The sequence below is a fragment of the Rhineura floridana genome, chromosome 1, assembly GCF_030035675.1.
Source record: "Rhineura floridana isolate rRhiFlo1 chromosome 1, rRhiFlo1.hap2, whole genome shotgun sequence".
Lineage (NCBI taxonomy): Eukaryota > Metazoa > Chordata > Lepidosauria > Squamata > Rhineuridae > Rhineura > Rhineura floridana.
The window spans coordinates 288,689,012-288,716,451 of record NC_084480.1 but is presented as its reverse complement, the minus strand read 5'-3'; the positions used below and the strand labels follow the sequence as shown (position 1 = coordinate 288,716,451).

At 43.7% G+C, this 27,440-nt stretch overlaps 1 protein-coding gene across 4 annotated transcripts in view; it reads left to right on the top strand.

The window, feature by feature from the left end:
- The window catches only part of UBR5 (ubiquitin protein ligase E3 component n-recognin 5), a 114,043-nt gene that overhangs the window by 46,004 nt on the left and 40,599 nt on the right, over positions 1-27,440 (top strand). For all 4 annotated transcript variants that reach the window (XM_061604601.1, XM_061604593.1, XM_061604586.1 and 1 more), the window contains exons 12-22: positions 4,661-4,815; positions 12,644-12,761; positions 13,517-13,701; positions 14,187-14,296; positions 14,624-14,736; positions 15,357-15,500; positions 16,179-16,290; positions 16,483-16,637; positions 18,082-18,279; positions 19,678-19,888; positions 21,882-22,008. In XM_061604601.1, the coding sequence (XP_061460585.1) occupies positions 4,661-4,815; positions 12,644-12,761; positions 13,517-13,701; positions 14,187-14,296; positions 14,624-14,736; positions 15,357-15,500; positions 16,179-16,290; positions 16,483-16,637; positions 18,082-18,279; positions 19,678-19,888; positions 21,882-22,008 (1,628 nt within the window). The remainder of the gene's footprint in view (positions 1-4,660; positions 4,816-12,643; positions 12,762-13,516; positions 13,702-14,186; positions 14,297-14,623; positions 14,737-15,356; positions 15,501-16,178; positions 16,291-16,482; positions 16,638-18,081; positions 18,280-19,677; positions 19,889-21,881; positions 22,009-27,440) is intronic.

The following is a 27,440-nucleotide window of genomic DNA, read 5'->3' as shown; positions in this document are numbered from 1 at the left end:
CCAAGGGTGATAATAGTGAGCTCAAGCAGTCCAACAGAGGCACTAAATCAGCCCAACCACCCACCACTGAAGGGGATGTGGCGTCCTCTGAGAGCCAAATAATTGCACTCAGTAGGGAGGGGCATTGAGAGCGTCCTTCCGCACTGGTGTAGTTCCTGGCCTGACAGGCACTGTGGATACTTATCATGGTTCGAGAGACGAGTGGAACCATTACTAAAGGGCAAATAAATACACAGCAGAAAGAGGCAGTGAGAGTGTTGTTCCGCACTGGTCTTAGACCTGGCCTAACAGGACCGTAGATAACTTATCCTGGTTCTGCAGCAGCAGCAGCCCGCTTGTCTGGATATGTTGGCAGAGTGGAAACTTCGCCAAGATGCTCCATGTAGACAACAAGTGCACATAGAAGATGGGATCGGTTAACCTTTGAACATAGCCCAGAGATGTATCCCAGGGCGAGAACATGGAAGTACCATCAACTACGGTCCAAGGTAGGTACTTGTAGCCAAGAAGCGCCTCTAAAAACCAAAGCAATTGCACACAGTGGGAAGGAGCAGTGAGGCCATCCTTCCGCAGTAGTCTTGAATCTGGGACACCGTGGGGAGGTGCGGTGAGAGAGTCCCTCCTCACAGTGGTGCCTGTGATCTGATAGGAACAGCGAGGAGCTCCTTACAACTCTACAGAAGCAGCGGCGCACTCGTCTGGATATGGCTTTCATGACTGAGTAGAAACCTCTGACATGGACTCATTGGAGGTGTAGGCAAATAAGAGGACAACGAGTCAATCTGCCCCACCGAAATAGTAGAAGAGACCTCTGCCAAGTCTGGCTAGCTACCAGCCAAAAAGGGCGAGAGGTGATTCACATGATATAGACTCACCTGTTGCCTGGGCTGGTCCACACTCACCTGTCATCTGGCCTCATTAGAAAATATGCACTGGAATAAGCGTCTGGCCACTGATCTCCCATTATATACATGCACAAGGCAAGAGTTGCGGTATATGTCACCAGCAAACACACAAAGATAGGAGGAGCGGTATGGAGAGAGGCCAGTACATGCACACAAAGGAGAAGATGCAGTACTGCTCCTGTTTTTAAATGTTTGGTTTTGTCGAAAGCCTTGGAGTGAAGCCAGGAATGCTTGTGGTTTGTGGCTTTGTGTCATGCCAGGGCATTGGGGAGGATTTGTGATATGGAGGCTAGGTTCCAAGAGAAATAGTCTTGATTCAATATGACACCAGGAGAGCTAGATACACGCACACAATGGTGAAGGTGTGGTATCGCTACAGAGCACTATAGAGTCAGACAGTTATTAGCAGGCCCTTTTGTAGTCTAATCGGATCTGGATAGGGTCATCTAAGAGATCATCCAGCCTCATCATAGAAGCTCTAGAGGAGATGAGAACTGCAGCAGAGCCTGAATAGCTGAGGCAGTAGTCCCGTGATTATGGCAAGGACAGAAAAAACGATGTGCCTGCAGCGGGCGAACCCATTCTTCCTTGGCCAGATTTGTCGATGGGATCTGGCACAAGAGTGATCTGTCGATCTTGTAAATTCCAAAATCTTGGTCCCCTACACGGGGAATAGCAGATTCAGTCTGGAAAGTTTGGAGACCTAAGGTATCGAAAACTCTGCAAGCGAGGGGCAGATAGTCGGCCATATGAAAACAGGCGATAGGACACATCCTCCTCCAGTACTGAATCATCGCTCCGCTCACCTCCCTCAGCTTGAAGAAAAACGAGGGATCCTCTGAACCGGTAGTCCCATCGCCAATCTTGCCTCTAGCAACCTCAAAGGGATTTGGTGAGGGTTGTGGATGTACCTCACTGCAGCCACAATGTCTCATAGCGCCAGAATGTCTTTGCGCATTTTGCTGGGGAATGGACTGGCCTGTGACCCTGACTGCACTTGTGAGAAGAAGCTCAGTAAGTCCTGCAACTGTGGGAGAAACTCAGGGGACATCTGCAATCCCAGATGTGGGGCAGGAGCGGCCATCTGAGGATCCAAGGTCACTGACTGTACTTGGCGGAGCAGAGGCTGGTGCCCTTGTTGAGGCAAATTAGCAGTGGTCTCATCTGACTGGTGAGATGTATGAGCCCCAGTTGATGACATGGGTTGAGAAGGACAGTTCCCAGCTGGTTGGCTAGGGAGCCCTTCAAATACGTCCTCAGATGAGCCGGTGAGTTAATGAAAGAGGGCTGTTAATCTGTCTTGGCCAGAGCCTCTGAAGTTGGGACAGACACGTATTGTGCTTTCTTGGCAGCGGTGTGGCAAGATAAGTGTGTGGTTTTAGCGACAGCCTTGGAATGAAGTCCGGGTTGCTTGTGCTTAGTAGCCGTGTGATGCCCTGGGGCCTTACACGGTTGCTGTGCCCCTGTAGCATGAGCTGTCTCTGTCTGTTGATCTGCCACCATATACACGCACAAGGTATGGTGCGGTATGCAACACCAACACCCTCTTCGTACACGCCACGCAGATGGGGGAGAATGTACGGTATATATCGCCAACATACGCTGCTGTACATGCTCACAGGTGGGGGAGAATGTACAGTATATATATATTGCCAACACACACTTCTGGACACGCCCACAGGTGGGGGAGAATGCACAGTATATATATCACCAACACAATACGTAACAGGAGAGGTGCAGTGCAGTTACTGTGCAGATAAGCCATAAGAAGAGAGACGTCAGTACGCGCCCACAGGTGGGGGAGGATGTACAGTTCCAAATCCACGGTAGTAAATACGTAGCAGGAGAGGTGCAGTGCAGCTGCTGTGCAGATAAGTTGTGCAGAACAGTCGTGTGAGGCGAGAGGTCATACACGCTCACAGTACAGTCCTAAGTGCACAGTGCAGCAGAGGTGTAGTCAATCTGTACAGTCCCAAATGCACAGTGCAGTGGAGGTGTGGCCAAATAGACTTCTGTGCAGGCCCACAGGTGGGGGAGAATGTACAGTCCCAAATAGCCTTAATATATAATGCACAGTTCCAAACAGCCTCAGTACACGCCCACAGATGGGGGAGAATGTACAGCTCCAAATGTCTTATTACACGAATAAACTACAGGAGGTGAAGTGCAGTCCAGTTGCTATGTATGGTCTTGTGCAGGATTATCTGTGCTTTCAATTAAAAATTAAGGCGAGAGACTCAGGTCTTAATAACTCTATGCTTTGAGGAACCAGCAGAGCTAGACAGAAAGAGTGGGGAAAACACAAACAAAATGGCCCCTGCTAAAAAGAGCGGGGAAAACTAAACAGCAAAGTGACAGTTGGTCAGGGAGAAAGGCAATGGTGGCCGGGGAGAAGTATGTGCAACCTTACAGAACCGCTGCCTTCTGGAGCCAAAAAACTGCCTCTGCTTAATTGGTATGGCTGCTATAGAGCTAGGAAAAGCCGCAGAGGATTATAAAAATGGTCGCAGTAGCAAACCTGAATGGGCGGGGGGACAGCCCAATGGCTCAAAACAAGGTTGTCATAGCCTATTTGAAGCAGGAGGGGACCGCAGCCGTAGATTCCTGGCCGCTAAATAGCCAAACCGCCGCAGAAGCAGGCAGCAAGAACAAGCGAGGCAGCGTTACGATCGTCACAGCGGGAGCTGAAGCCGAGACTCCTTGTGCGAACGTACAAGCCTCCGCCGCCTGAAAATCCCTGTTCAAATTGGAAGGGGGAGCCACAGCCGTGGGCTCCCAGCCAAGGGAATGGCAGCTGCCACAACCCTCAGCAAAGGTAAAAAGGTGGGGAGAGGAAACCTAATAAGCAAAAAAACCCCCCAAACAACTCCCAGTCAGGGAAAACAATGCAAGGAAGGGGAACGCAATCAGTCCCACACACTCTATCCAACAGAGAAGAGGGAAGGAAACGAGAGGGAAAAAAATCCTCACACACAATACACACAAAACAGTAACTTAGCTAGAAACTCTATGCGACGCTAATAATATCCAACAGCCTCGGACGAAGGCAAGAATGAAACGAGTGGGAGGGGCTTGATGCCGCAGGTCTTGACTTCAATCCATTCTTGCCTTTGAACACTAGGTGGAGTTATAACCCACATGATGTCAGGCTACCTGAGGAAAATGGGCTGTTTCTGGGTTGTGTATGACCCTTGAGGCTTTATTGGCCTTGTGTCTTAGAAAGCTTAAATATTTCTAGCCCATAAGCTTTTAGAAATAGGCTTGTTTTACATATAATGACAAACTTTGCCTGTGGTCTCAAGTGGTTAACAAGTTGCTCATTCTTTGTATAAAAAGTTGCTAGTCCAAATTGTCTAGAATAATTTCTGAGATGAAGCAACCTGATTTCTAAATAAAGATAAGAACCCCTCTCAACAGCGCTCTATGCTGTCCACCAGATGCACAACTTGGCCGTACCGCCAAAAGCTTCCCTTTCATTTCAAAGAAGGAAGAAGATAACTGCAGAGAACTGCACGTGTGGGTACAGTGGGAAATTATTACAGAGGGGGGAGTTCTGTGATCATTTGAGCTATTTCTGTTGGAGCAGGGGCAAGATGTGTAGAACCAGTACCTGAACAGAACTTCAAAGCATAATACTAGAAGTGGTTTCACATGAATAAGCACTGTGTTACATTACATTTTATTTTATGTCCTGCATGAATACAAAGGTGTATGTGTGTTAAGATCCACTGCAGATCTGTGCTCTTTTCCTTTAGGTAGCTACCTGGGTAGATGAAACCTTGAGTTCTGTAGCTTCTAAACTAGAACATACTGCGCAGACTTACTCAGAACTTCAAGGAGAACGGATAGTTTCACTGCATTGTTGTGCCCTTTATACCTGTGCTCAGTTGGAGAATAATTTGTACTGGTGGTAAGTGTATATTTCAGTTCAGGGTCCAAATATGGTTTTTGCTCTTTGAAAATCAGTAGAGGAAAATGCATGGGAGAAACAAACTATGATTCCTGACTTAGCCTTTTGTCCATATTAGAGATTATGGTTTATTTCACTCTGAGCCACAATCTGTAGTCAAGGTTTGTTCTTAGTTCACTGACTATAGTTTATTTGAGCGAAATGAACCATTTTCTCCAGTTCATGCATAAGACTAGCCAGTGACCATGGTTTGTTTGTCCGATGTTCTAGCCCGTTGGAGCAAAGTGGGCAAGATTGGAATGTTCATACTAACCAATAACTCTGGTTTATCATGACATATGAACTGGGTCACTAAGGTATAGTGAATTTACCTGTTCATGTTAATAGACTCCTTTCTGTTGTTATAATGGAACTGGATTTTACCTTCTAGTTAAAATTAATTAGGCTTATTCACACAGGCCGTATTGCTTTGAAGGGAAGGACTGTATTTCTTTATGTGAGAGCATGTTCTTGTCAAAGCATTGAATTTACTTGAAGTTGAATTCTTTGAATGAATTTTGTATTTAATGATGAAGAAGTTGCTTTTACATATAGAGTTAATACTTTATTACTGTAACAAACCTTCACGGCTTTACTATAGTGTTTTAAATATTTCTGTGCATATAATGGAGGACCTATAAATAAATGGTTATTGCAAGGCTGATTTTACTATAAGAGTTGTCAAAGTCACAGCTATGATGATTATAGTTGAGTCATGTCATCGCAGATGGTTAAGCATCTTACTCTGAATCAGTTTGTGTTGGCAATTGGGGGGCGGTCAAATAATATCTTTATATACTGAGTTATTCTAGGGTTTTAACTTGTGAAAATATGCTTCAAAGCAGGGATGTAATATAAAAGTTCTAACTGCTAAAATTTACTTCCATTCCCTCATTGGGGATTTGTGACTGGACTAGCATAAAAGCCAAGTTGCTCATTAATAGCGTTTGGTTGATTTTCATCATGAAATAAGATTTTATGTGCCATATGAGTGCCAGTTTGAGCGCCTGTGCAGGGAGGAAGTTAATCTGAAACTGTCTTAACTCTTCTGTGCCTCCTGCAAGGCTAGACAGCTTTGTAATGGCTTAAAGCATTTATTTATAGAGAAGAACATAGGAAGCTATCTTATACTGAAGCAGACCATTGGTCCATCTAGCTCAGTATTTGTCTACACTGACTGGCAGCAGCTCTCCAGGTTTTAGGCAGGGGACATTCCCAGCCCTGCCTGGAGATAGCAGAGATTGAACATGGGAGTTTCTGCATGCAAAGCAGATGTTCTACCACTGATTTATGGCTCTTCCCATAAGTATAAGTGTTTCCTAATTCTTCCAGACACTATGATTGAAAAGGTGAATTGAAATTGATAGTAAATTTATTTTGTACCAAGTGTGTATCAAAGTTTCAATAATATTACTTTGTTTTGTGGTACATGTTGTGTATGTCACCTTGAGAGGACTTTGTCCAAAAAGGCAGCCTAAAACCTTTTAATAATTAAGTTAAATTAAAAGTTGTAGTCATAATAAACAATGCAGGAGAACAAGTTATCTTTAATTGGTTTAACCATTTAAGTGATACTGTTCAGCAAGATAAGTTCTTTTTGTGCAGTCCTGTGTGTGGTTGCTCAAATTGTAGCTGGAGCCGTCTAGAAAGCTTTAGAAGATTAGGAGTGCTGCCCTCCCTTCTGCCTCATGAACTGTCACATTCCACACATTGGGGAAAGAGGTGTAACCAGTGCTTTTCCTCTCTTCCTTTTTGGGCACAGAATGCATTCAGGGTTTTTTTAATTTTGCCTTATGATTTCTATGAAATGTTTTTGCTACCTTACTCTCTGGTAAGTAAACCTCTGCTTAATAAGAGCTATGAATGTGGTCTCAAGATCCCAGAGTGAGATTTTCAGATCTCTTGCTTTGTTTGCTTAGGCGACATTCACGAGCTCCATGGTTCAGGCTGTCATGTGGATGGAAAGTTATTACCCTGCCCATAAGACTTCATCTTGGTATTCACCATTTTTGTAGGCTTCTGTCTTCAATGCCTCTTTCCTTTTGCTCCTTTAGCACTTTCCTCAGGGATTCTGTTCAGATTCCCTAAATTCTATGAGGCCAGTGTGAGCTACTCTTCATCCAGTGTGAGCTACTCTTCATCCAGTGTGAGATTCCTTATGTTCCATCTAGTCTAGGCAGTGGCTTCTGTTAAATTCTCTAACAGTTTCAAAGCCTTGTTGTCCAAGCTTTTGGTATAATATGTTGGAGGTATCAAGCTTCCACATCAGCTAAACTCGTCCCAGCTTCTAAGACTATCTTAAGATCCTCCTGTCATGGTTTATCCATTAGCAGCCAGCTCTCTAAGCCCTTGTTGATCCAGCAGCGAGCCATGAAGCTATGGTAGCAGCTATCTTTCAGTTTGCATGCAGCAGGTTGTCAAAGAGGGATAAGAAATTCCCCTAGGCATCTGGATGGCCACTGTGAGAACAGGATACTGAATGGGCCACTGGCCTGATTCAGCAGGCTCTTTTTATGTTCTTAAATTGAACATGTCAAAGCCCTCTGGTACCAGGAAGCATTTGACCATCCTTGGATACCTTCATCTAGGCTCCTGCTGGGAGGAAGGGCGGGATATAAATCAAATAATCAATCAGTCAGTCAATCAATCAATCTAACTTCTTGTTCTGTGATCACAATACAAAGTGAAGAAGAGTTCTGATGTCTACAACACCACAGCTCCTTTCAAACCTTTTTCATGCTTACAGTGAATGGGGAGGAGAACCATGCTGCTGGGTCTGCCATCAAGATTGTGTGGCCCATTGGCCCCGCCTTTGACAATTGCACATTGAATCGTAGAATTGCAGGGGACTTCAAAGACCATCTAGTCCTTCTTGAAACAGGAGATACAGAGCTAGCGCACCCCCAGCAGATGGCAGCCCAGACTGGTTGAAGACCTCCAGTGATGCATAGTCCACCATCGATGAAATGGAGTCCATTGCCAAATTGCTTTCACTGTCAAGAATTTTATCTTGATAATCAATTGTAATTTACCATCCTGTAAGCTCATGAAATATCTGCTACCCCAGACAGGTTTGGAACAAATCTTTGACCTATGTGATGGTTCAGGTATTTGAATATTCCCCTGAAGGTTTCTCTTCTCCAGGCTAAACATACGCAGTTCCTTCATAGGACAACCTGTTGCAATTTGCCTACAGCCTTCTTAAAAGCGCAACACCCAGAACTGGACACAGTACTCCAGATGAGTTCTACTTAGTGCAGAATAAAATGGAAATATTACTTCTCATGGCTTGGAAGCAATATTTGCCTGTGTCCAGTCCTGTGGCTCCTCGCTTCCAGGATTTCTCAAAGATGAGATGAAGTTCTGTGAGTATGAGTGTATCAGCAAGTTCCTTTATAACAGGGGGATGAAATTCATCAGGCCATGATGACTTGCACTCCTTTAAGGTAGTTAGGTATTTCCTGACCAACTCCTTATCAATCTTGAACTGTAAATTTGGTTCCAGGAACTTTAGGATATTGCTGTTATGTAGAAACAAATCTAGGCTATGTGGAAACGAAAGACACACAAAAAGTCGGATAAATTTTGTTCAGTATAGAATTTTTATTACATACACTACAACGAAAGAGCATGGATATAGGCCACCAACAGCCCACAACAAATTGTGGAAGATGTTGAGCCTTGGCTCTCCCTGAAGGAGCAGGGAGGGGAGAGGCATGAGTTTCAGGCGCCTCAGCTGCCAGAAGGTGCGGAAGACCAAGGAGTTGTTGAGTGTGCTCGGGACCTTTGGGGGGGCGGTGAACTTGAACTCCAGCCAATTCCCACGGGTGGCGTGAGCTCCGTACAGGAGAGTGCGCTGCCCCCAGTCGTTCCCGAGGGCCCATCAGGGTACGCCCCAGAGGTTGTACCAACTCCTCCCTTGCCAAGCAGTTCCCAGGATGCTTCCAGCATGACACCACCTCGACACCACCTCCTGACCTCGAGCCTGCAGCCCAAGAGCAGGTGTCTTCTGATGAGCCGTTGGAAAAACGCCCCCCCATGCCCCGTGCCCGCCGCCATGAGAAACGGACAGGGCAGAGACAGGACTTATGAAGGAGTCAGAGATTACGATCAAAAACCTTCCCTACATAAGCTGGCCTCTCAAAGAGGGGAGTCGCTGAGTCAACTTCCTTCACACACCGCAGAGCATGTCTAGAGTGTAGTTAGGGGTTTCTAGTGAGTAAGGCAGGTTTCTATATGAAGCGCAATGTCCTAGATGTATCCATTACTCTAATAAAGCAAGATTTAATTGCACCCGCGTCTCCATCTCGTGGTTCCAGCTCTGGACGGGACAGAAGGATACCTTTGTTTGATGGATGGTTGATGGTTTCTGTTCCTTGTTAATTTTTACATTGAACACCTCATCTGGGAGAGGGGGGAGTTTATTTAGCTTTATTGTAATTTGTTCTTCCAAACTTAATAAACATTACTTTTTTAAAAAAATCTTGAACTGTAATTGTGACCCCTCACCATTTGTGAGGTTGTATATAGTTCATCTTTTCAGAGAAGATGGAGGCAAAACAGAGCATATCCATCTTCTCTTTATCACCTTTTTAACATTTCACCATCCTTATTGAGTAGTGGGTCTATCATTTCTTTCTTCTTCCTCTAAATGCTTTATGCATGATGTTGTATTTTTGGCATGATTTCTTTTATTCATGCCTATTGTATACCGCCATGGTATCAGTTACGATGATGAAGGAGCCCAGGGTGGCAAACATAAACAAAACAATTTAATAAGACAAAGAAAAGCGTACTACAAAAAAGTTAAAAACATTTATTATTTATCTATTGTATTTATATACCGCCCCATAGCCGAAGCTCTCTGGGCAGTTTACAGTAACTAAAAACATTAAAAACAAATATACAAATTTAAAACACATCTTTTAAAAACAATTTAAAACAATTTAAAAACACATGCTAAAATGCCTGGGAGAAGAGGAAAGTCTTGACCTGGCGCCGAAAAGATAACAATGTTGGCTCCAGGCGTACTTCGTCAGAAATATCATTGCATAATTTGGGGGGCACCACTTGTTGCCACCCTCCGAGCTTCCCTTGGAGTAGGCACCCGGAGGAGGGCCTTTGATGTTGAGCGTAGTGTACGGGTGGGTTCATATCGGGAGAGGCGTTCCATCAGGTATTGTGGTCCCAAGCTGTGTAAGGCTTTATAGGTTAAAACCAGCACCTTGAATAGAGCTTGGAAACATACAGACAGCCAATGCAAACGGGCCAGAATCGGTTTTATATGTTCGGACCGTCTGGTCCCTGTTACCAATCTGGCCACTGCATTTTGCACAAGCTGCAGTTTCTGAACCGTCTTCTTTCATCAGGTCTTCAGATTGCAAGAACAGTCCCCTTCAGCCATCAGATGACTGGGTAAACAGGAAGGTTTTCAGATTCCTCCTGGAAGTCAGTAGTGATGGAGATAGATGCACCTCGCTGGGGAGGGCATTCTACAAATGGGGAACCATCACTGAAAAGGCCTTATAATGGGTCAGTACCAACCAGACGGCACTTGGTGGTGGCACCATCATCAAGGTCTCTCTCACCTGCTGATTATAGAGTCTGAGATGGTTGATAGTGGGGAAGTTGCTCTTTTAGAGACTTGGGCCCCAAATAGTTGAGGGCTTTATGTTTATTTATTTATTATTTATTAATTCAATTTATATACCGCCCCATAGCCGAAGCTCTCTGGGCGGTTCACAACAAGTAAAACATCTGAATATACAATTAAAACCACATATCAAGCAATTTAAACATACATTAATGATATCAAAAATTAAAGCATATGTATACACATACAAATGCATATTAAATATTAAAAAGCTGAAATACTAAAATACTAAAAGCTAAAAAACTAAAACGAAAATGCCTGGGAGAAGAGGAAGGTTTTTACCTGGCGCCGAAAAGATAGTAATGTTGGCGCCAGGCGTACCTCATCAGGAAGAATATTCCATAGTTTGGAGGCCACCACTGAGAAGGCCCTTTTTCTTGTTGTCACCTTCCGGGCTTCTCTCTGAGTAGGCACCCGGAGGAGGGCCTTTGATGTTGAGCGGAGTGTATGGGTAGGTTCGTATCAGGAGAGACGTTCCATCAGGTATTGTGGCCCCGTGCCATGCAAGGCTTTATAGGTTAAAACCAGCACCTTGAATCGGGCCCGGAAACATAGGCAACCAGTGCAAGCGGGCCAGAATCGGTGTTATATGTTCGGACCACCTGGTCCCAGTTATCACTGATGCCTTGAATTGGGCCTAGTGGCTGACTGGCAGCCAGTGAAGCACTTTCAGGACTGGTGATGCATGGTCCCATCAGGTTGCCCCACTTACCAGTCTAGCAGCCACATCCTGAACTAGCTGCAGCCTCTGGACCATTCACAAGGGCCGCCCCACATACAGTGTATTACAGGGGCCCAGACAGGAAGTCACCAGAGCATGGACAACTGAGGCCAGGCTTTCCTGGTCCAGGCATGGCCCAACCTGGCAAATCAGCCTCAATTGGATATAAGTACTCTTAGCCACAGAAGCCACTTGGGACTCTTGTGACAAGCTGGAATCCTGGAGTACTCTCAGACTATGAAATCTTTCCTTCAGGGGAAGAACAATCCCTCCCAAAACAGGTCATAAACCTATTTCACAGACACGGGAATCACCCACCCAGAGCACTTCTGTCTTAACAGGATTCAGCCTCGGTTTGTTGGCCCCCATGCAACCCTTCATTGCCTCCAGACACCTGCCCAACACCTTCACAGTCTCTTCTTATTCAGTTGAAATGGAGTGATAGAGCTGCATGTCATCAGCACACTGATGACACTGTGCTCCAAATCCCCATATGACAACTCCCAACAGTTTCATATAGATGTTAAATAGCATAGGAGACAGAATGGATCCTTCAGGGACCTCACAATGTAAAAGCCATGGAGCCGAGCAACAATCTCCTAGTACTTCTTTCTGGTAGCAGCCCTCCAGGTAGGAGTGGAACCACTGTAATACAGTTCCTACCTTCTTCAGTTGCTCCAGAAAGACACTATGGTCAATGGTGACAAAAACCAATGACAGATGGAGAACCAACATGTCATTGGTTAGGGCCATCAAGGCTGTTTCTGTTCTGAAACCAGAATGGATCTAGATAATCGGCTTCCTCCAGGCATGGCTGCAGCTGGCTACCCCTTCCTTCTTGATCACCATGCCCAGGAAGGGAATATTAGATACTATATGGTAGTTTTCTAAAATTTCTGGATTCAGACAACCTCTTCAAGCAGGGTCACACCACTGCCTTTTTGAAGGCAGTGGGCATAAATAATAATACACTTTCAAAAGGGGTTCCTTGGGCTTGCTGTATACAATGGTAGGTAGGCAGAACTAAGCTGACCTCTGCCTCCTTGCCCCATATGTGGAATGCTACTGTGTATAATTGAGGGTGGCCATTATCCCTGAGGTTTCAACCTTTTCAAGCTTTCTAGAAAGACATGCTTTGTCCATACAGGTGCATGTTCCATACATATGACTGCACAGAATACTCACTGAAGAATAGTTACCGGTAAGCAGGAATAATATTTTCAGGAGCTTGGTAATAAAAGGTTAGCTTCTCAGATTTTATGTTCTTTTATTAGTGGTAATTTCTCCTAGGAACATTTGAAAACTTGCTGCTTTTGCTTTTAATTAATACCATATCACCTTGAAAGTCATGTGTGTAGAATATAAAGACACAATGAGTGTCTCTTGTATGTTAAAATAGTATTTTTTCCTCCTAGGGGTGTAATTCCTTTTAGCCAAAGGAAGAAAATGCTGGAAAAGGCCAGAGCCAAAAATAAAAAGCCTAAGTCCAGTGCTGGTATCTCCTCAATGCCAAATATTACTGTTGGTACTCAGGTATTATTATTATTGTTGTTGTTGTTAAATTGCCCACCTTCACCCAGAGGTCCCAGGGCAGGTTACAAGAACCTTAAAACACAGTGTTAAAAATTAAAAACAACCAGAATGTAGAGGTATGTAGAGGCTTACTGTGAGATGTTGTAAAGCTTTGAGAAGAAATAAATCATCTGTTCAACAAATTGGACAACTAATGTGCTGTAAGATTCTTTTATGATACAGTGACACGTGCCAGTGATCTCCAGGTGTACTGTAAGGTAGATGTTCCCATATCCTAAACTGATAAACCTTAAACTATCTACCCACACTCTGCAGTAGAGCCATATTGGGCTCCCTGCTTTTCCTCTCTGTATTGTCACTGTTACACCTAAGAAGTTTCAGACATGTTGGTATACCTGTAGTTGCTGTTTTGCCTAAACTTGTTGCCTTGCTTCCAGCCATGTGCCCTGATCAGGCAGTCATGTCCTAAGGCAAGGATAGCCATTGTAGTTCCCTCTAGATGTTATTTGACTACAACTCTTATCAGCCCCAGCCATGATAGCCAATGGTTAGGGGTAATGGAGGTTGTAGTTTAACAAGATATTAAGGGCATCACGTACAGCTTTTATAGCTAAGATGTTTAATGTATATCCTGATTCAGACTGCTACTACTGAAGAATCTCATAATTATATATTATTACCGCTTCAAAATTTTTGTTTCTACATTTTGATGCTTCATTTGGAATAAATAGCTGATTTTCCCTTCTTGATTGCAGGTGTGTTTGAGAAATAATCCTCTCTATCATGCTGGAGCAGTTGCTTTTTCAATTAGTGCTGGAATTCCTAAAGTCGGTGTCTTAATGGAATCTGTTTGGAATATGAATGACAGCTGTAGGTTTCAGCTTCGGTCACCAGAGAGCTTAAAGAACATGGACAAAGCTAGTAAAACTACAGAAGCAAAGTAAGTGTTCTAAACTTTTGTGAGGAACATATTAGATTGTGGCTGAAAAGGATCTGAACTGGCAGTAAATTGTGGATATCTGTACTTAAGCTCCTCACTAGTTTTCTAAACTAAACAAAATTACCCTTGAGTGCAATAGTGAGCTGTAAATATTTCTCTGAAGGCTGTCAAGCAACTAACTACTTGAGTGAAGCAGTTACACAGGCCAGTCTTTGTGTGAGAAATGCATTACCTTCAAATATTGGGAAAGCACATTCTAAGTGTATTGACTTTTCTGATACATGCTAATGGTGGTGGTATTTCTGGTCTGAAAATGACTTGAAACAGTTCTTCTGAATATTGTAACATCAAGTGTCACTTAGCAAAACGTTGTGTTCACTTAAAAAAAAAGACACAAAGTTGGCAGCTTTGTCCAAAATGTTGGCTAGTCTTCACATTGCATTAATAGAAAATAAATTTAACAATTTATATTTTTGAAATCCTAGGCCTGAAAGCAAACAGGAACCTGTGAAAACTGAAATGGGTCCACCACCGTCTCCAGCTTCTACCTGTAGCGATGCCTCTTCAATAGCAAGCAGTGCATCAATGCCATATAGTAAGTTATATGGGGAGAAAATGTCATTTTTGTGTGTTCTGTTGAAAATGGCTGTGGTGCTAATTCTGCCAATTATATTAGTGTATCCACATTTAATTACTGAACACCTCCAATGAATAATGTAAGAAATAATGTTCCATAAAACAGGAATAGTTATAGGGTAACAGCTAACAACATAAAACTTCAATAGATTGTACTATTTTTCATGAAAGGCACTTGTGAAAAGTTACATTAGTAGCCATATGTTCATTTTTTTACAGAGAATGTGCATTTTACAGAAATTGTACCAAAAGAGTTTTAATCCCTGTTACTATTTTCATATTTAAGAAAGGAGACGATCTACTCCTGCTCCAAAAGAAGAGGAGAAAGTTAACGAAGAACAGTGGTCTCTTAGGGAAGTTGTGTTTGTGGAAGATGTTAAGAATGTTCCTGTTGGCAAGGTTTGTATAAAATAAACTGTTTTAATCTCCTCTTATCTGCTGTGTACTAGTCCTTTAAAAAAGACAAGAAGAAAGTCATTTTACAGTAAACCTAGTCATAGTAATTTGATTAGCTCATGTTAAAATAGTTTTCCTAGTGCAGGTGTGGGGAACCTTTGGCCCTCCAGATGTTGCTGAACCAGAACTCTCATCATCCCTGGCCATTGGGCATGCTTGCTGGGGCTGATGGGAGTTGTAAACAAACAAAAAAGAAGGGTTCTCAAAGTGTCCCCCCCCCCGTTTATTATAGTTTTTGTCCAGTACATTTTAGAAGACGTTTTCCTTCTTCATTGGGGCAGTTTCTTTTCATGGGAAAAATTCTGTTGAGGCTTACTCCTTGGCCAAATGTAGCTATAAATTGCTGGATTTTGGTACATTCCATTGGCAGAACTGGGTTTCTGGAATCTGAAATATGTCATGGAACAATAATGTGTCAAATTGCCCTACCAATCAGGATAGTTCCTCTGATGTTCCTGGGCATTTAAAGTACGGTTTAAAAAAATTTTTTTTCCCCTTTCCAGTTTTACCTCTGAAAGTTTACTTTTATTTCAGCACTAGATGCAATATGTTCTCCTTTATAGGTACTAAAAGTGGATGGTGCTTACGTTGCTGTAAAATTTCCAGGAACATCTACTAATGCAAATTGTACAAACAGCTCTGGTTCGGATCCTGATCCATCTTCTCTTCTCCAAGATTGTCGGTTGCTCAGGATAGATGAACTCCAGGTATATGGGCTGACAAGACTACAGGCATTTAAATTGTTAGCTAATTTCTGCTGTGGCCACCATTTTTAGAATTTATGTTCACTTCTGTCACCCCATCTCTAAAAGGATGTCAGACTTGGAGGAGATGCAACAATGAGGAACTAATATAAGGAATTGTAGCATTTAAGAGGAAAGTCTTTAAGATGTTACAAGTTTTTTTTAGTTTAGAAAGAAAGAATCGTAAGGGGAGAAATAACTAAGATATAAAAATTATGTATGGGGTCATTTATGAATTTGATTGGCAGTAGGTTCACAACAGGCAAAAGGAAGTACTTCATGCAACACACAAATTACTTTCAATCCATAACTGTAGGATGTAGTGCTGGACATTTGTTTATAGCATTAAAAAGGATACACAAATTCATGGATAATCAGTCATCGTCTGTTAGCCATGACCGCTAAGTGGAATCTCCATAGTCAGTGACGGCATGTTTCTCCTTACTTTATGCTGCGGGCAAAAAAAGAGGGAATGGCTTTCAGCATTGTATGCTGCTTGTGAGCTTGCCAGAGGCATTTGGTTGGCAGTTGTAGCAGAAGAATCCTCGTCTTTTCAAGCACATCTTATGTTCTTAATGAGGGGAGGATTAGGCCACTTTATTAGATTGTTATTGGATTTACAGAAATCTACCTGTGTTACAGGTGGTAAAAACTGGTGGGACACCAAAAGTTCCAGACTGTTTTCAGAGGACTCCTAAAAAGCTCTGTATTCCAGAAAAAACAGAAATCCTAGCAGTGAATGTAGATTCAAAAGGTAAAGGTGACTTTTTTTCCTTCTCAATTTCTCTGCTGGTTTTGTAAGAAAAAAAGAAAGATGCTTGTCCTAAACCAAGTAACCTATATGTCATCAATCAGTATTTACTAGTCTAATTGTTAGAAATAATATTCTGAAGAAATAGTCTGTTGCTCAGTGTCTTTTACTTCTTCTTTTTTTACATGCTTTTAGGAGTACATGCTGTTTTGAAGACTGGGAGTTGGGTTAGATATTGCATCTTTGATCTTGCAACTGGAAAAGCAGAACAAGAAAACAATTTCCCCACAAGCAGTATTGCATTCCTTGGGCAGAATGAGAGAAGTGTCGCTATTTTCACAGCTGGACAGGTTTGTTTCTTCTTAGCTTCATGCATTTTAACCCCCCCCCCATTACCTCTTTAATGTGTTTGTTTAATGTTGATAAAAAATGGAAATAGACTGCCTTCAAGTCGATTCCGGCTTATGGTGAACCTATGAATAGGCCTTTCATGGTAAGCGGTATTCAGAGGGGGTTTACCATTGCCTTCTCTAATGTTGATAAAATATTCCATTAAATAAGTTTTGTAAAAAGTTTATTTACGGCAGAGTTAACTTGGCTGTCAGTGCTTTTGATTTATATCTGATGAAGGAAGAGATAAAGGGTGGGTAAATTAATGGTATAGGGAGGGATCAGGCTATGCACCTGCATAGTACTGACCTCCCTGTTGCCTCATGCCTATCTTACCCCACTCTCCCTCCTGGTAAGTGCAGTGACTCTGCTGCTGGGAGGCCAGGTGCCCTAGCCAGCCCTTGTCAGCCCTTGTCACTGATTTCTCCTGGATATTTGTGCAGTCGAGGAGAAAGACTGGAGTCAGGAAGGAAATGATGTTCCAGTTAACAGTTGTCTTTGGGGAAGCCATCTGATAACCCCCCCTGATATTATCAGCAGAACAAAAATGAGATGGTGAAAGCTTTACTATGGTTTCTTCAGTGATAGTATTGTTGGCAGTCAGATGGGCCAACGTGCCCTTCCCACTCAGAGAAGCTTCATGTATGTCTGCTTTGTGGAAAAAGCTGCTGTGGCTGGGTTGGGCTTTCCTTAAAAGGGGTGATGGGCTACCCTAGGAGATGGTACTAATCATTCTGTATCCTTCTAACCTTGAAATGGGAAAGGGTAACCCAAAGAACGACATTCAGGTGCCTTCTGAAGCAGACAAGGGAGAATAAATTGAAATAAGAAATGTTCTTCGATAGTGCAGGCATTGCCAACATTGTGCCTGTGAGTGCACAGGTGACCTTGAGGCCTTTCTCTGACCCTTTCTGCCACTGGTGGCGAGGGTGGCTACCTTGTTCTCCCTTGAAAAGTACACAGAGCTGACAGAGAAAGTGAAGAGAGTGACTCTCATTCCTACTTTCTTTTTTTTCCAGCTCTATATGCTTTTCAAGGCTGAGATGAATTCTACTGAAATCCAACTTTTACAGATCACATGAAAAAGTGAAATACTTTCTCTCTCTCTCATACTCTCTCTCAAGCACGCTCGCACACAAACACTCACACACACACTTTCTGTCCATCTTTCTATCTGTGGAGGGGGGCTGATCCAGGGGAAGGGGGGAGAAGTGGCCCGAGAGGATGGTACCCATGATACTCACTCAAAGATCCAAATCTTTCCACAGGCCTAAAAAGGTTGGTGATCCCTGATATAGTGCAAAAGGGTGTAAATGTGTCAGGAGATATAACTACAAAACAATTACAAATTAACAAGAAAAATAACTAAAATCTGAACTGCATAAAAATCTGCTTTTTATGTAGGAATCTCCAATCATTCTTAGAGATGGAAATGGCACTATATATCCAATGGCGAAAGATTGTATGGGTGGAATAAGAGATCCTGACTGGCTTGATCTTCCTCCTATTAGCAGTCTGGGAATGGGGGTTCATTCCTTAACAAACCTTCCTGCAAATTCAACCATCAAAAAGAAAGCTGCTATCATTATCATGGCGGTTGAGGTAATGCATATATATAACTCTTAGAGATAATATCTTGCAAATTTTGGATAACTCATTCATATAAATTGTACCTGTTTTTTTACAGATACATCTAAACAGAGTAATTTTAAATGTCACAGTTACGTGACTTAGAAAAGAGCTTATAAGGGCTTGCTGCTAGTTATAAAATGTGGTTGCCTAAAATGAGGCTTACGTCTAGTGTGAAGTCTCCTTTTCTGCTACAAATGCTCATGTTTTCTGCCCTGGCTGAATGCTTGCTATTATTGTTTATAAATGCACTACACCTATATTATCCTTATTGCAGGGATAAAATATGACATTTTAAAAAGTAGGTTGGCTCCACATTTCCACTTCTAAGTGGGTCAGTAGGGGCCCAGCCTAAAAGAGCACCTCTGCATAATCTCTCACAGGTGCGTAGCCTTCTGAGTAAGCAGGCATGTGCAATTCATCCTCTCTTTGCTTTACTGGGACAGTGGTTTGTGGACATCATTTTTCTGGTATCATGTTTGGTTTTAAATTGTTCAACCCCTCAGAAATTAACTGTGCAACTTTAAATAACAGTTAAAATGACAGAATATCTTGGTATTCAAAATGCTTTTTTCATAATGCTAAAATACGTTTTCTTTTTTATATTCTGCTAGCATTTGAAAACAGCTTTTTAAAGATATTGATTCTGTTGCTACTTAAATATTGATTGCTAGTGCTGTTCTTTGTATGTTTGCTTTTTTGCTGCTGTTTCTAGTTTTGTTAATTTGTGTTTTAAAATATTATTGTTGCTTTTACATTTGCTTTTTATTTGTAAGCAACTTTAGGTGACTACTCTTTGGATAGGAAAAATGGGCTATAAAGATTTTTAAAAATTTAACTACATGACTAAGTAAAACTGTATTTCATTGCATTACTTGGGAATCCTCTTTAGAAGGATGTACTTTTGTGACTAGGTACTAAGGAAAGTAAGGAGCGCCACTATCATCACAGACAGCTTTGGTTTCATCTTAAATTCTGTACAGGTTAGAGCTGACTTAATTATTCCTTGGCTGTTGATTTTATATCAACAGACATTGAGATCCTAAACTTATAGGATCTTATAGAATTAGTATGCCATACAAGCAAATTTGAAAGCACCACAGCTGGTGTATAGCAAAATCTGCCTGTTTTCAAATTAGTTTCTTGATCCTGCACTTGACAGCTAAAATCCTCCTGGTATAATTTGTCATTTTTATATAAAGCACTTTAAAAAAGGACCACATTTTTATTCATTTATTGTATATGCATCCTGGCCTCCATTTAGTTCAGGGCAGCATATTTGTGCTAAAACAGGATGCATACAGTATCATAGGACAAAGTAATGTTACTTGCTTTTGTTTTATTAACATCTTTCAATTTTTCTGAGTGCAGAAGCAAACTTTAATGCAGCATATTCTCCGATGTGACTATGAGGCCTGCAGACAGTATCTGATGAACTTCGAGCAAGCTGTTGTCTTGGATCAGAATCCACAAATGCTGCAAACTTTCCTCAGCCACAGATGTGATGGAAATCGTAATATTCTGCATGCTTGTGTATCTGTGTGCTTTCCAACTAGTAACAAAGAAACGAAAGAGGAAGAGGGTGAGTTCAGTAATCTCATGCCAATTCTCTTGAGAGCTATTAAAAGAAAGCTAGAAAAATAGGTCAAAATTGTTCAAAGCCTTTTTCAAATATATATATATATAGGGTAACTTGCTGCAGGTAATGAGACTTGTCATAAGTTATGAATAAATTATATCCCAGACCAGCAAGATTCATTGGTTAGGAAAAGGAGAAAGAGAGCACTGTAGGAAGGGAAACAAATGTCTCAACTGGCAACAGGTTTTAGTTCGGCATCAAACTTTGCATTTAGTAAAACAAGTCCCTTGGAAATAAGACTGTGATCTGAAAGGCTGTGCACAACGTTTCATGCATATACTAGGCCATTTCAGGGCTCCCTTCCCTTTGCAGTCTTTTACTCCCTCTTGAAAAGCTGCTCTTGAAGGTTATAGGACCATCCGGAGCAGCATTCAATGCAACACAGGGGGCTGTTGCTGGAAAGGAAAACTGGCAACTTCCCCATTCCCTGCATGTGTGGAAGTGATTTCTGTTTATGCACGAGACTGTTGGGGTCCCAGCCACAGTTGTTGCCTGTAATGTACATTGGGGTAAACTGGCAGCTGACACTTGAAAAAACAGGAATTTCAAAGCAAAACAGTCCATTCAAGTGTGAAGTTGAAGCATAAGGTTAAAGACTGTTGAAATGAAGCAAAAAACAAAGAAAAGCAAAATGGAGCAATTTCTGCCCCAAAACAACCAGTATGGTACTTTAAAACTGTGTGTTACAGCATGAACTGATAAAAGGAGTTGAGGTCTACAGAACTATTGAACAAGAAATGCACTGAAGATCTGAGGAGCAAAAAGCAGAATAAAATATACAAGATAATTTTACTGTATTACATCCTTCTGACGATGTGCTCATGGTTATGTGCAAGTTAAAAAATAACATATAAATTTACTACACACTCTGACAAGGAAAAAGGGATGGGGAGGTAGAGGTTAGAGAAATAAAATGAAGGTGTCAATTCTCTAAGGTACCTATGTATTTCTGAACGTATAATGTCCCATAGATGAATGGGGCTACCTTGAGCTTGGTGTGACAGCCCTTTTCCAACCCCAAGTGAGTACAACCAGGTCCACTCCCCTAGTTACATTCTCTCCTTACTGGAACTGGTTGTCCCACCTCACATGCCTTTTGTAACCCTTTTTACAGTTACTGACAGCCCATGAGGCGACTGCCATAAAATAGGAGCAGTAGCATAAATGAGAGAAGTGTGTCCCAATGTTTCTAAATGCGTGACCGCTAATAGAAGGGCTCTAAGAATAATGTACCTTATATTCCAACAGCATTCAAGAGATCCAGGGAGTAACATAAAACAAAGAGGAAATCATTTGTTTTAAACCAAGGACTTATTTAAGACAAGCATGTATAGATGGCGTATAAGCATGATGGTGTAATTCTTCACCTTTCCCTGAACTCTGCTTTTCAGTGTTTCTGTATTCTCATTCAGCATCCAACTGTCTCCCTCTCCGAAAACCCCCAACCTATCTTACTTTAACTCTCATCTAACTAACTTAATTATACCTCCAATCTCAACTCCCATGCTAACTGACAAAACAGTCTTTTTACACTCTCCTCAACATTCCAATTTCAGGATTGGCCAATGATGGAAAAGGACGGAACTTAGCTCTGTCCGTCACAATTGGCTTTCTAATTTAGCAAATGTAATAAAGAACCTAAGCTGTCTTGCGCACCAGGGGTTGCTCAGTTCTGCATTTTTGTGTTACAGCTATTGTGATTTATATTGCTATACCTTATCTTCTCTGTTTGCAGCTTTTGCTATTCATTGATCAAATCATCATCATCACCAACACCGCCATTCTAATTTATTTGCATGTAAAGACTCAGTTGAGAAATTTAATTTCTTGTATGAAATGTATATAAAACTGACTTACAAAACAGATGCTGATAGTTTAGTATATAGTGTCTTGGTAATAAAATAAACAGATACCAAGTTTCTTCTTTATGCTTCAGAAGCAGAGCGCTCAGAAAGGAATACATTTGCTGAAAGGCTATCTGCTGTTGAGGCTATTGCAAATGCTATTTCAGTGGTGTCAAGTAATGGACCAGGAAATCGCGCAGGATCCTCAAGCAGCAGAAGGTAAGCTAGTGGAAAAGTCCTTTTGCAATCTTGAAATTGGAATTGCAGTGTTAATTACCAACAAGACATCATAAACTTAACACAGGCCAGGATCCATAGAGCTATTAGGGAGTCCCCACAGCTCAGTGATAGAGCGCATACTCTACATGCAGAATGTCCCGGGCTGAATTGCTGGTATCTCCATTTAAAAGATCAAGTAGCAGGTGATGGGAATGAGCTTCATCTTGAGCCCTGAAGAATTTGGGAAGACCTCCAACAGTAGATTGAGACGTCAGAATGGAGCAGAGTTTGGGGTAGTAAGCAGTTAACATCACTCTTCACTCAAGTAAAGGAAGCAATGTTATGTTGTATTCTATCCCCAGCATCTGCAGGTAGGACTGGGAGTGTCTCTTGTCTGAAACCCAAAGAGTCTCTGTCTGTCGCTGTAGACAGCACTGAGACAGATAGATCCTGTGGTTTTACTCTATAAGGCAGCTTCCTGTGCTGGAGCCTGCCCACTTCCAAACCTATCTGTGTGAGATACAGGTTTATATTTATTTCCTTTTCTCCTCCCTGTCTCACAAACTTTATAATCCTCAAGACTCATTTACAAATTAAATATGGGGGCGACTTTAGGCTAACTGCAGCTCTTAGGAGGATGTAGAGTTGAAATGATACTCTGACAGTATTATGCCTAAAATGGATGCCATACTCCTTTTTCACATTTTAAAAAGTGTGTGTGTGTGTGCGCGCGCTCTGTTCCTTCAAGTCGATTATGACTTATGGCGACCCTATGAATCAGCGACTTCCAATAGCGTCTGTTGTAAACCACCCTGTTCAGATCTTGTAAGTTCAGGTATGTGGCTTTTTTTACAGAACCGATCCATCTCTGGTTTGGTCTTCCTCTTTTTCTACTCCCTTCTGTTTTTCCCAGCATTATTGTCTTTTCTAGTGAATCCTGTCTTCTTATGATGTGTCCAAGGATGATAACCTCAGTTTTACCATTTTAGTTTCTAAAATTAGTTCTGGTTTATTTTCCATAGGAGGACTGCCATCAAGCGGGTTATAGCTCCACCTATCGTCCGAAGGCAAGAATGTTTTTGAAGTCAAGACTAGGGGCGTCAGGCCCATCCCACTCTCCAGTTCATTCTTGCCTTCGTCCATGCAAGTTGGAGTATATAGCTTAGATAAGTTTCTGTGTATTTGTGTGACAGGGTGTGGAGGTTTTGTGCGTGTATTCCCGTTATTTCCCTTCCCTCTGTCTTTTACTTTAGAGTCTGTGGGACTGACTGTTCTTTGTTTGTCTTTTTGCCTATTTCTTCCATCAGTCCCTACCTATTTACTGGGAGACCGCGGCTGCGGTTCTCCCTTCATCAGGCGGTGGACGCAGCCTTAATCCAGGAGCTTATGGCTGCAGCTCCCTGTTTTGTGCTGCCGCTTTTTTCCGTACTGTTTTTCTAGCTGAACGGTGATTACTGGGAGACCGTGGCTGCGGTTCTCCCTCAGGCGGCGGACGCAGCCTTAATCCAGGAGCTTGCGGCTGCAGCTCCCTGCTCTGTGCCGCCGTTTTTTCCCGTTCTGTTCCAACTCGCCGCCTGTTAATTTTGCGGCAGCTCTACAGAGCCTGCGGCTGCGGCTCTTTTTACCTTTAGAGTCCCTTTATACGTTGGTCTGTCCAGCCTCCCCCGGCTCATTCCGCGGCATTTTAAATCTCGCCGCGACTGCCTTCGGAGCCTGCGGCTGCGGCTCCTTCCTTTCACAGTTCACTTTGCCGTTGGCTCCCCCCCCCCTCTTGCTGCAACTGTTCCAGCGGCTGCAGGGAATTCTCTTGTAGTTCTGCTTTCGGCAGTGATTTAACTGGCTGGCCCTTCAAGCCGTGATTACATCTCTCAGCCCCACGGCTATAGGGCGTATTTCAGGCCGCTCCCCTGCTACCGTTCTTTTGGCGGTCCCCTTTTTTGAGCTCACTGGTGCTCTTTTGTGACCACCATTGCTTCTTCATTGCCCTGCGTCTTTCTGATTGGCTAAAATTCCCGCTCTTTTTACGGGCGCCATTTTGTTCCTCCCCCTTTTCCCCCGCCCTTTCTGTTTAGCCCTTTCTATAGTAAGGGATTTTGTTCAAGGCCTTTTCTATCAGTTTTTCTGTGTGTGTGCTGCAGGGTGCAATCTATAATCTTGCTACAGGTTCTTCACCACAAGCTGCTGACTGAGGCTGAATATTGTAGCTGTTTTGTGTATTCAGCCTATTTGGAACCGTACATTCTGCCCCATCTGTGGCCGTGTACCAAAGCCAGAGCTTGGAAAAGTTTTTTTTTTAAACTACAATTCCCATCAGCCCCAGCCAGCATAGCCACTGGACTGGGCTGATGGGAGTTGTCATTCAAAAAAGTAACTTTTCCAAGCTCTGACCAAAGCTGTTTGACATTGTACATTCTGCCCCATCCGTGGCCGTGTACCAAGGCTGTCTGGAACTGTACATTCTGCCCCATCCGTGGCCGTGTACCAAGGCTGTTTGAAATTGTACATTCTGCCCCATCCGTGGCCGTGTACTAAGGCTATCTGGAACTGTATATTCTCCCCCATCCGTGGGCGTATACTTAGCCATCTGAGCCGGTGCATTCTGCCCCATCCGTGGCCGTGTACTGAGCATATTTGGGTCTGTACATTCTGCCCCATCCGTGGCCGTGTACTGAACCCCCTTGAAAATATATGATGGCGGAATAGCCAGCGACATCTCAGGCAGCCAAGCCTAAACAATCTAAGGCAGCCAAGCACAAGCATGCCAAAGCGGTTGCCAAAACTAAACTAAACATCTGTCCAGCCACAGCACAACCAAGCGGGCATGCTACGTCTCTGTTCTGGTTTCCGAGGAGGCAGGCCAGGAACAGTTAACAAATCTCTTTCATTCTCCGACTGCATCCTCCGAGGAGGACTTTGCAGGGTTTCCTGACCAGCCAGCAGCCAGCCACCATCCTCCCGTATTACCACCTAGGGCTCATTCATCTTCCCAGCCTGCTGAACTGCCCATACCGTTGCCTCTCCAAGCTCTACCATCTAACACATCAGGACCGCAGCTGTCTCATGAGTTGATATCACAACTACAAGACATGCTGGCGTTCTTCACTCAAACACAGCCACAGTCACCAGCCCCCGCCATTCCTCAGCGGAGTGTGGACCACCATGTGCGCAATGAGACAGATCCCTCCTGCTCTCCGAATCCTTTTGACATTGCCAGGGGCAGGTTTGTTGATGACGCTTCTTGTGGGGAGGATCCACCATTTGCTACTCAAGCCGAAGGAGACGAATGGAGTGATCAGTCGGAACAGGAGGAGGATACATCTTATCGCCTGTTTGATGCCTTAGATGATCAGCCCCTTGCTCGCAGAGTATTGACCACCCTTGGTCTCCAATCTACACAACCTGCAGCTGCCACTTCCGCTATTAAAGGGGCCAGGGTCTTGAAATCCCCCACACCAGCAGAGCACTACCTTCCTGTGCCAGATCCTATTGCTAAGCTGGCCAAGGACGAATGGTCTCATCCATTACAAACACGCCGTTTTAACGCCCTTGCGAACAGACTTTACTCTTTGGCTCCGGACTTTACAAGCAGACTGGCCGTCCCTGGCATAGACGAGCCAATCTCCAGTCTAGTCTCTAGATCCCTTTTGCTGAGGGAAGGAGATTCACATTTAAAGGACGCCACTGAGCGGAGGCTGGACTTTGCCTTACGCAAGAACCATGAGGCCACCGCTTTGTCCATGCGAGCCTCTGCATCAGCTTCCATCTTTTCCAGGGCAGCAATGATGTGGTTGGATGACCTCTTAGATGATCCTAATCCTGATCCTGTCTCTCTGAGGAGGTCACTGATGAAATTGCACAAGACAGTGGCATTTGTGGCTGATGCCACCTTGGACACAAATCAGCTGGGAGCACAAGCTATGGCAGCTCAGGTAGTCGCTCGACGGACCCTCTGGCTTCGTCACTGGCAAGCGGACTCTACAGCCAGAGTTAATTTATCAAGGGCACCTTGTTCCGGCTCATTACTCTTCGGCGATGAAGCCCTAAAGGCAGTGCTTGTTGACCCCAAGGATGCTCAAAAGCCTGTCTTGGCCACTATCAGGAATGTTGATCGCAGGCCTTTCAGAGGTTTTACCTCATACCGCACGACCCAGCCCTTTCGAGGAACGCGGCCCGGGGGACGAGGCCGCGATTTCCGAACCTATGATTTCCGTCCCTCCAGGGGAGTCTGGAACAGACGTTTCCCAGGCAGAGGTCAGTACCAGGGGCGCAGAGGTACCTCAACGTCCTTATATAGGGGAGGGTCTCGCCAGCACAGACAGTACTGACGCGATACCGGTTGGGGGCAGACTGCTTCTGTTTGGAGACCATTGGCTGCGTCTGACTCAGGTCGCCTGGATCAGAGATCTTTTTTGTTATGGCTATGCACTAGAGTTTTCGGCAATCCCTCTGGACATATTTCATCCCTCCCCTTGTCCCAGGGCACCAGCCAGGCACTGCATCATGCAGACAGCCATACATCACCTCTTGGACACAGCGGCGATAGAGCCAGTCCCTACAACAGAGAGGTCGGAAGGGGTGTACTCCCTCCTATTTGCTGTGCCCAAACGAGATCTGTCATGGAGGGCGGTGTTGGACCTCAAGTTCATCAACCGTTTTGTAAAGTATTGCAGTTTCAAAATGGAATCCCTCCACTCCATTACAGAAAGCCTTCATGAAGGAGACTTCCTGGCTTCTATCGACCTAAAGGAAGTGTATCTCCATGTGCCTATTTGCATAGCCCACAGAAAATTCCTTCGGTTTGCTTTCGGCCCCCAGCATTTTCAATATCAAGCGATGCCGTTCGGCCTCTCATCTTCCCCGAGAGTATTTACCAAGGTGCTACTCATACTAGTGGCTTACCTCCGGCTTCAAGGGGTCCATATCTACCCCTACTTGGACGATCTTTTAATACGGGCGAGTTCCAGGGAGCTGGCTCATCGCCATCTAACGCTCACGCTCCATGTCTTGCAGGCCTACGGCTGGCTAGTCAATTTCGACAAAAGCCATCTCCAACCAACCCAACGCCTACAACATCTAGGGGCGATGTTGGACACCCTGCAGGCGATGGTGTTCCTGTCTCCAGACTGCATAACTGCTATCACAGACATCGCACGGTCTCTGATGCACCACACAACCGCAGACGTCATGCTTCTAGCCAGGGCTCTCGGAATGTTGGTGTCCACCATCCATATTGTGCCATGGGCTCGAGCTCATACTCGCCAACTCCAGTGGGCTTTGTTGCTGTTTCAGCAGGACATTGCCAGGTCAAATCATCGAGCAATTCCCTTGAGCCCCGCACTGCGTCTTTCATTCCGCTGGTGGACGAGGGTCCAACATCTCACCCAGGGCACTCCAGAGAACCCCGCAGGACTGTTATCACCACAGATGCCAGT